Source organism: Squalius cephalus, assembly GCF_949319135.1.
Source record: "Squalius cephalus genome assembly, contig: scaffold_37, whole genome shotgun sequence".
NCBI classification, from domain to species: domain Eukaryota; kingdom Metazoa; phylum Chordata; class Actinopteri; order Cypriniformes; family Leuciscidae; genus Squalius; species Squalius cephalus.
Genome location: NW_027645811.1, coordinates 1999660 through 2010018, shown reverse-complemented (window position 1 = coordinate 2010018; position 10359 = coordinate 1999660). Strand labels below are relative to the sequence as shown.

The window sequence follows — 10359 nt, the reverse complement described above, 5'->3', positions numbered from 1 at the left end:
GCTCTGCACAGCTGTATACACGTGTCCAGCGACATATTTTTCTCACGTAGCAGTCTCTCTCTCATGCTGGTGCTGTTTAATCCACACACAACACGATCGCGGATAAGCGAGTCTCTCAGTTGTCCGAAGTTGCATGTTTTCGCCAGTACTCTTAGTTCCGTAACATAGCTGTCTATAGACTCACCCGATCTCTGGTTCTTGGTGAAGAAGCGATACCGTTCCACAGTTTCGTTCACACAAGGGTTGCAATGTCCATCAAATTTGTCGATAATGTCTTTTAACCTCCATGTATCTCTGGCGGCGTCACACATTAGTGTGTCCATTAATTCTCTGCCGCTTTCGCCAATAAGATAGCTGAAAAGTGTCACTTTTTTCTTTTCATCGTCGTCACTCACTGTTAACTCCACATAAAGCATAAACTCATCCTTCCACATCTTCCAGGACCTTGAAAGATCGTTGGAGTCCAAACACAATGTCTGTGGCGGCTTCAATCCTTCCATGTTGCACACGGATGCTCACGGATAGCAACTCTGCTAACGTCACTGTTACTGTCTCGTTCAACGGCCTAAGTCCACTACCGCTGCCACCATGTTATATTCTGGTCTTTATACTCACAGACTCCAGAATATCTTGTTAAACACCCAACGGGTGGTGGTTTATTAAACAATAAGTTTGAACACATACATAGAGAATTCACAGTGTAACCGCATAACATGCGAGCTTCATAACATGCGAGCCTCGCCGTGCATCTCACTAAAACGTCCGTGTGTGCAACTCACTAAAAGGTCCGTGCTGCGACCACAGTGTTATCAAGGATCCGCCTCATAGCACATTCCCACATGCTAAACAATCACTATTGTTACATCTCTAACATCTACTGCAGTCAAATCCACCCGTGTTCACTCGGAAAGAATCACTCACATTTTCTGTGCACTTGTAATGACACTTAAAGGATGTTAAGAGGCTAAAAAGCAGGCTTACTACTTGCCCTATTGAAGTCAACAGGGTGCAAATTTTAAAAATAGAATAACTCGGTGTAGGCAACACCGATTTTTGTCGTTGTTCTCTGTATTGACAGCACTCCAAATGTACAAAAAAATGAGCTCAATGTTAAAATTGACCGGAGTTCTCCTTTAAGTGTCCAATTTTTGCTCATTTATTAAAAGTATTTATATATTATATATTTAGCACCCCCTCAACACACGTAAAAAAAATATCTGGCGTCGCCCCTGGTTATAACGGCCCACGTATTAAAAATGATTGGGTCTAAATTGGGCTCGGGCTCATAATTACAGTTAATGTGTCGGGCCGGGCTCGGACACAACGGGCCTCGAGCACCCACGGAAAATACCGAGCACCCACGTGTGCCGGACTGCCAGTAGGCTACATTCATTTAAAATTAAACATAGCAGTTGGTGCTATGTGAAGCGTCTGTCACACTGTGATTGGTTATGTCGCTGTCAGTCGCCTGCTCCATATCCTTTCCACCAATCACAGCGTTTCTCGGATGAAAACGCCTCTTTAGTGACCCCGCTCTGTACGCAGAGACACGTTCCTCCTGAAGAATTAACCACAATGGTGAGTCAACAAATCAAATTTATACTGTGTGGACTTGTGTGACAGAGTCATGCACTCAGGGCCGTTTCTAGCCTTTTTGGCACCCTAGGCAAGATTCCTATTGAGCCCCCCCCCCCCCAAAAAAAACCCCTGTAATTTGGCATTAACAGTTTTACTCACTTAAAAGGACTTTGTTGCACTATGCTGGAGTATAAAGTTAACAAATGATCGTTCTCTCCCATAGGATTTTGTGAAGCTATGTTGGGTGGACCTCTGTCCCTCTAGGGGGTTTCGGGGGCATGAAAATTTTGTACATTTTAAGGTTAAATTAATGCATCAATCTGGTGCACTTTGAGAGCTAAAAATTAAGAGCTTCAACCCATGAACTGTGCACATTGAACAAAGAAAAACCATTGACTTGTACCTGGACACTAAAGAGGGCTCAAACATCTTAGTTATGATATAGAGTCTCAGTCTACATTACATTATCACTGGTGTTTATGATTTATATAAGTATTCCTATGACGTAAAATCCATATAGCCAATATATACTGTATAAATTAAAATGAATATTTCAAAAGTATATTTTACATTACACTACAATAGTATAGGAAAATTACAATACTTAGGTCCTAATTTCTTCACTTGCAAGAAATAAACCCTTGAGCTTTTATTTTGGAGAAAACACCAGATCACCATGCTGATCGCATGAGCAAATTGCGCACTTCTCTCTAAATCACGCAGCACAAACAGAATGCCTATATAGGCTACTTAATTAAAGTCTTGTGCTGTTTTATAAAGGCACAAAGCCATATCACGATTTCGATTTTAGTTCGTTGACAAAATATAACGCTAGAGACCTTTATGTTAGGCTATAAATTTTACATCTCATGTGTTGGGAAAAGGGAGAAGAAGAGCGAATTCGGCAAAAGGCGGATTCGAACTCGGGTGGAACGCATCAACTTTCAAGCACCTCATGCCTTACGACCTATGCCACTGTAGATATTTAGAGATGGGCGTCTTTTTGCCAAAAAGACAGGCACTTAAGAGCAAATATACGCTCCATTATCGGAAATGAAAAAAAATAAGGATTTTTCTTCCACTCGCTTGGGCGAGAAAAAAAAATCTTGGTGTGGTGGGGGCTCTCACTGGCGCCCCCCAGCTGTTTGCGCCCTAGGCGACCGCCTAGTTTGCCTATGCCTAGAAACGGCCCTGCCTGCACTGGTTCGGGTACCCGACGGGCAGGGACGTGCAGTCAGGGTAGGCAGGGTAGGCAGTGCCTCACCAAAGGAAATGTTGACATTACATTTATTAATTCCAAGAACTTTATTAATTCACCACATTATTAATTGCATTTATTTTATTCCAAATATAAATTTTTGTAACAAAAATGTTCAGGAATACACACATAATATACTAATTTTGCCATTGATGCTCCTAAAACCATTGTTTCATGCAGGAAATTCAAAGCCATGGCCATTGAGGCAGAGGTTAGCAGTGCCTCTTTGGTCCATAGAACCAGAGAATGTCTAATATGGCGAGAAGTTTCACTCTCACTACACTTCCGGCTTCTGAACTGGTTGCAGTTCCACTCTGATTCCATATGAGGGCGCTCACAGGACGAGTGCAGAATGAATGGAGGTCAATGGCGGTATACCCCTCAAAATCCACTTTTCTCAGGATATAATTTTTTGTCTAGTAATTTGAGTGTTGTATTCGAAAGGAGATGCAAAGAAATTACACATTGCTGGGTGTTAGATTTTTTAGAGTCACTTATTTGCTTTAAAAAGTCTTTCAAAATGTCAATGACGTCAGAATGCTGACGTCATTAGCAGAATGCTAGCGTGTTATGGGCAACAACAACTCAACCTGTAAGAAATCAAAACGACATAAGTACTCGTTCATTCAACTTTCAACCTAAAACCCATGTTGAACTTGCAAAATCTACAATCAGATCTGAGATTTCTCAACGGCGATCGGGTGAAAGAGACAAATTTAGCCGTCTAGCCCCATTGACTCCCATTCATTTTGCACTCATGGCGATCGCCCCCAGTGGAACTCTGGTGGTACTACAACCAAAATTCGGTACAATAGGGCTTAATAGGGAGTGGGCAGGCTCTCCGTAGACGGGCTCTGATAGAACGTAGTTTACGTAGGTTTGCGCATGCGCAGTCAGTTCTCCGGCTGTCTTGAATGATCAACATTGAGGCAGAGACCGAGCTTGCTTCATGTCACGTGACCCACTCGCTGTCGGGCTTGGCAACCGACGTCACTGCGCAGTGCATTCTGGGACGTAAACAAGAGTGCGCCGCCATTTTGTGAGGCCACATCGGGCGAGATTTAAAACAATCACTTACTACACGAAACAATGTTGAAAAGTCGATTAAAAGAACGAAATGTACTATACAGAGAAACTTCTACCTGACGCAAGAAAACGGTACATGGAAAAGATGTCATTGATCGGAAATATGGATCCGTATGAGGTGCCTGCAAGAGAATATACTCGAGACCCCGACGATTTACCTCCTCTGACATTTCCAGATATTTTTGTTTATTTAGTCTGTGGTGTGAGTGCTTATTCCGAGGCTCAGTTTCGTAATTATAAATCTATGGAAGCCCACGTTCAGTTCACAAATGGCTGGGTTCATGACTTGGAAGCCTACAAACCGCCGAGTTGTGAAAACACTGTTGTTCGTACAAAGGTGCGTATCATCTTGCTTACCTAGTTGTGATTAGTAAAACTCCTGACTACCTACTATAGTGTTTTGTCCTCTATAGAGGACATTATGTTTTAGCGATTTCTCTGAGACATTACATGTCCTGTACAGAGCACATTCAGGGCTTTTCAGAGATAAGTTACCAAATGATTGTATGTTTCACCATGACAACTGCGTGTCGGTGTGTGCGCGTAGCGCAGTTTGTAGGAGCGAATAAGCTGTTTTTGTACTTTAAAGCTGTACTGCTGACACAATGTTTTCTGACTGTAGCCTATTCAAATCCTGGTGCGCCGTCACCAGACCAATAGTGTGTGTGTGTGTGGCTGTCTGTGCGCGTTTGCGCATTTTGAAGGAGTGACTAGGCTGGTTGTCGGTTCGCTGACACCGCGCCGCCTCCCTCTCTTACTGTGTCCCGCACAAAATATTTGTTTGTTGTATAAGTCATAAGATAGATGTGTCCATTAATTTGATTATTAGATTTGATTGTGCATTAGCCTCACATATGACTGACTTTGCTGTATGCAGGCAACCCAGCATTTTTTAGAGTCTATGATCCACCTCAAGTGCCTTATGATGATGTAATTTTAGTGACACTGATATGAGCATGCCTTATCTGTGAGCTCTTAGCTTTCCAAGTTAGGCCCAGCAGCAAAAGCAAAAAAAAATTGAGCCTAGTTAGCGCCAAATTGGGTGTAATTTGGCGAGCAGGATCTAAATTGCGCGCGTTTTCATTATAGACCACAGCTGCAAACTTATCTGCAGAAATTGTATTCTGTGTTTCCCAATTCTTTCAACACTGGTAAATAATTCTTCACCGACCAAACGGCGACGTTATTATTTTCACTGTTTGGGGTGTCATTTTCATTACTTGAAATGTACAGAAAAAAATATTTTAGAGCCATCAGTAAGGGTTGACATGGTCCCTGTTTCTCCTGCTGAAAGCAGTTTGTTATTTACAATGATTTAAATAATGAGATACGTTTTGATGTAGTGAGAATAAAATCTGGAAGAGTCTTTTTACTCTGCCTGTGTGAGTGAGAAAGAGAGAGAAATAAAATCAACTTACATTGTCATATTTGTATTTGCAGCTGATGCCGACCAGCATCTATTTAATTTCAGAGACTGGCGTTGTCCTGCTACCCAGCTCAACAGGGTACATTGGGGACATCGAACTATCAGGGAGATATGAGGTTTGTGGAGAGGAAGGCCCTACAGCACCAGTGCCACTGCCAACCCAATCTCTCCCAGCACAACCTAATCTGTTCAGATTTGCGACCAGGCCTGTGGCTTCTGCTGTCCGTTCAGGACCAGCGCCTGCACCAGCCGCAAGAAGCTTTTCGAGGTTTGTTGTAACATAAACCAAATACACCCTCAGAGCATTATTGCAAAGCCGTGAGGGAAAACAGAAAAGCATGGTATGGTAAAAGGCTGAATGATAAAACAACTCTCTAAATGTATCTCTATCTATCTCCGTTTGTATCTATCAAAAGGAGCATTTCAATCGGAAGGGTGGAGGGTGGAGTCCTTTGTGCGGACGGAGGCACCCTTTATATAACTTTTTTGGAGCGTGAGGCAAATGTGTCCACTATATCTGAAAAAGTGAAACATGACCTGGGCTCAGAGGAAGACATTGTCCTTTGTGATGGTCAGGGAAACCGCCTCATCGAAGGCATTGGCACAACAGGTATGTTATTGTAAAAAAATACAGACATGCTAACGTTACACTTAACTACAGTACATGACCCGATTTGAAGTGGTTTTCACCCCTTTGAACACTTTTGTTTTCATCCTTGAAAAAAGCCATCATGGCAGCCAAGGAGATCATGATTGCACTGATAAGTCTACCGTGCAAAAACGCAACACAGGTTTTTATTATTATTTTTATTATTTTTTTATTTTTATTATTAATGATCTTCACGGACCTTCGCGGGGTTTAACCAGACAGTTACACAAGTTCCACCAATCAGATGCATCACTGTGGGATTGTTCAGGATTGTGGGTAATGAAGTACTTATCCAAGACATCGCGAATAAAAGGCATTTATCTAAAAACAAGATTAGTGCCGTATGAACTTATGGCGTTTATATGAGCATATACAATCGCTTAGTACAGCCGTAGCTGGTTTTAAGTCTACCATGTATGGTTACGTTTTTATGGCTTATACCCCAACTGCCAATGGAGAAATTGTATTGAATTCTTACTTCCGGCACCAGCTGTGGGCGGGAATGTGATGCTCTATTATCAAACAAAACGGAGGCTAGCTAGACCCTCCCTCCCTCCTCCTCATCCGCGCAATAACCCTCCGAACCCCACCCCACATCATTCTTGTCAGTTATTGGCTAGAACAGTCTGTTATTTTTCGTGATATGGGTCGAACTGTTTGTTGCTCAGTTTGTTTGAGCTGCGTTTGTGGAGACTAGGCTGTCTGCAGAGACTGCGTTTTTTTACAGTGTGTTCAGGGGACAGGCAGCTAGCGGATAGTGAGGAGATGTTTGCGGTAGGTGACAAAAAAATGTTTTGGCCTAAAAAACGTGTGAGATTGCTGAATGCACCTTTAATAGTAGTTCATTATTATTATTGACATCACATATCTTGGATATCACCTATTTTTTCAATATTGTCTGATTAGCTTGTTTATTGAATGTATTTCACTTTAATTTTGTAGCCTTTGTAACGTGTTTTCATATAAGCTGATAATTGTCCCACTCTTTTGCAACCTGTTGCACTCCTGGTTGCCAGCAACTCCTGGTGCCTTTCATCTAAACCACATTAAACTTGCCAAGGAGTCTGTTCAAAATCAAAAAAAGTAATGGAATTGAAATTTAAAATGTAATTTTATCCCCAACATCTTCTCTTTAGGACTCTTGTTCTGGAAGCAGAATGCTCGGAAGATTGTTGCCCTCTGTGACAGTGCCTACCAGGAGTTGATGAGAAAGAAGAGAAGGAGGACAAGGTAACAAGCATACTGTTTATAGAAGCCTTCATCTATTACAGAATTCAAGACTAACTTCTTTCAACACAAAAGGCACTGCAGAGTAAATACTCCAGAGTCTCCACATGTACATTTAAATTTGAATTTCAAGTCAATAAACCCTTTTCAACATATAAGCAAATTCACAAAGACCAATAAATTCTGTCAAAAACCATCCAGCAACGGAGATGACTTTAAGTTGATTAGGCATTATCAAATTAAGTTATTTTAAAGTATGCTGAATACAAATAAACTGGTTAAAAGGTGTGACGGCCCCAAGAGCTCTTGGTGTTGGGCCTCTGTACTGTGTGCTGTCTGTGTGTTTCTCACTGCAGGCAATTAAGGAGATTGGGAGCACCTGGCCCGTAGCCCAACCTATTTAGGCCTGCCCGCCCAGACGCCAGTGCCGGCGCTTGTGCCTGCCATGCTTTTCTTTTGTGTTGTGTTGTTTTAGATACATTTATGTTAATCTTTGAAAACCTGAGTTGCATCCTCCTTCTTTGTTGCGGCCTGAGAGCCGGGGTTGTAACAAATTGGGTGCTCGTCTGTTTTTTTTTTTATTCTGGTAGGTTTAATTTTAATAACTTTATTTAGTAAGTTTGTTGCGTTCTAGGAATTTTTTTTTTTTTTGTTTTTTTTTGGAGGATGAGCTTGAGCAGGTTTTGGATCACATTTAAAACAAATGGTAACACTTTACAATAAGGTTCATTAGTTACCATTAGTTAACTACATTAGTTAACATTAATAATGAACTGCACTTATAAAGCATTTATTCATCTTTGTTAATGCTAATTTCAACATTTACTAATACTTTATTAAAATCTTGCTAACATTAGTTAATGCACTGTGAACTAACATGAACAAAAAATGAACAGCTTTATTTCTATTAACTAACATTAACAAATATTAATAAATACTGTAACAAATGTATTGCTCATTGTTAGTTCATGTTAGTTAATACATTAATTAATGTTTAATAAATAAACCTTATTGTAAAGTGTTACCAAACAAGTTTTTTGCGATTGTGGTTAAGGAGCTGGTTTTATAACCATTTCTGCGGAAAAGGGATGAGTGTGAAACCAAAAAGTCCTTATGTTAAGTTGGGTTAGGTCATGAAAACCAAAAATATAGATAACAGCAAATAATCAACGTGGCTGTTCAGCATGACTTGCTTGAATTGTGTAAACTAACTTTTTTGTACCCCACAGTGGCATTGATGACCAAACTGTCCGATGTGTCGAGGAGCTGGTGCTATCACGGAAGCACTGCGGGACCTGGGGCAATACGCTCGAGCAAATAGGGTCAGCACGGTGGCTCTGACTGGTGACCAGGTGGCAACAGTCAGGTCAACGTTTCAGTGCCTTATATGCAGAGGTTAGTCAGTTGTAAATTATCTACAAACAAGTCATATTCTGCAGTAAAATCAAGTCATAGCATTACCCTATTGAAAGTCGCCTGTCACATTAAAGGGACATTATAAACGGACACTGCACTGCCAAACTTTGTTCAAAGATTTATTTTAGATTCTACTACAGAACCCAGGGTTTCAGAAGAAAACAAATATGTACTGCTTAATTACAGGGAAATGTGCCAAAACATGTTATGTTTAATGTAATCCTGCAGCTATAAAACAATGGCATATTGGATTTTAATATTTGTATCAATATAAGTGTGATGTAGCTTCAGTGAAGATGTAACCAGCAGATAAAAAACATGGATGTTACTGTCATACAATATAGAACAAGAGGCTTATGACACCAGAGATATATAGGGGATACATAGGGATTTTTTAGACAGATATCATTACTATGACTACAATTTTTATTCAAATTTAATTATTGCAGTCAATGGGAATACATAACTATTAACACACTGTAACACTAACAAGTGAAATGAGACAGATGAAAATTGCTTGAGAAAACCGTTGAAATATTTGTTGAAAAATATTCTGAATCTTGCAGATGTGATGGAAAACCCAGTTGTGGCACCGTGCTGCCGCAGCCTCGTTGGATGCCGGGTCTGCGTTGAGCAGTGGGCAACTACCTCGCCGCACTTCCCAAAATGCAGGGATGAGATGTTCCAAGAATTTTTTTTTGAAATTACAGGGATGGGGGAGATTGTGAATGTTTTTAAGGACATTATAATTTAGGGGATTGTTTTAGTTAGTTTTTATTTTAGGTTTAGGTTTTAAGTTAAGTTGAATGGTTAAGTTTGGTTATGTTCATCTGTTATGTTATTTTATGCAAATTGTTCCATTTTTTTTCTATTATTCTCACTTGCAGAACTCCTTTTGTTGTATTCATTTTTATGTTATTTTATGCATAGTAAATTAATATAAACATTTTAATAAAATAAATTATGTTCACTTGCATGACATACTGCTTGTTGTCTATTATACACACTAGAACCACACACCCCGCTGGACTGAAGGCCTATATGTGAGACATGTTTTTAAATTTGTGAGTGTTACAGTCCACTCCTAAAACTGTTCACGCAGTATAATAGCACACATGTAAATCAGACAATCAAACATGAGGAGAAAGAGCTCATTTTGGTGAGTAGGCTAATGCCTTAAGCAGCAGTGCTAAGAAACGTGATTTGTGAAAGCACAGTTGTAATGAAAATAATGGAAAGTGTTTTAATTGCAGAACATAAATCAATATATCCATGACAGTAGCTCGCACACAGCAGACACAGTGCGACACCTACTGGTCTCTAATCGTTTTGAACTGCCCTTGATTTTAAACTTCGTTGGATTATTAACGTTACATGGAGGACTGAGAACCTTCACATATGTCGTTTTTGATTGTACTACTATCACTATTAGTTACCTAACTAGCCTGTTCAATACATTTCTATTAACACTGTATAACGTGAGCGAGGTAACAGCGTGTCCTTGGGCTTTTTGAAAATAGATATGATGCGTTAGGATAAAATTATATTTGAGGACCAACACAAGTTTTACGAGGGTGTCAATCGAATGGCAAAGACGAGATAGGGACTGATATTTTGATGGCGGAATCCCAATCTCCCTCATTATTAGTAACGTTATTACTATTAGGCCTACGCATGACGTCACGTGGGAATTCACCGAATTCACGTTGACAAGTATTC

At 40.3% G+C, this 10359-nt stretch overlaps 1 protein-coding gene across 1 annotated transcript; it reads left to right on the top strand.

The window, feature by feature from the left end:
* Positions 1-3833: 3833 nt before the first annotated feature.
* Positions 3834-9616, top strand: LOC307154209 (uncharacterized protein). The gene is made up of 6 exons (XM_079898975.1): positions 3834-4259; positions 5363-5616; positions 5765-5958; positions 7134-7227; positions 8454-8619; positions 9207-9616. The coding sequence occupies exons 1-5, from the start codon at positions 3954-3956 to the stop codon at positions 8563-8565; spliced, it is 960 nt and encodes a 319-aa protein (XP_079755101.1). The 5' UTR covers positions 3834-3953; the 3' UTR covers positions 8566-8619; positions 9207-9616.
* The last annotated feature ends 743 nt before the right edge of the window (positions 9617-10359 follow it).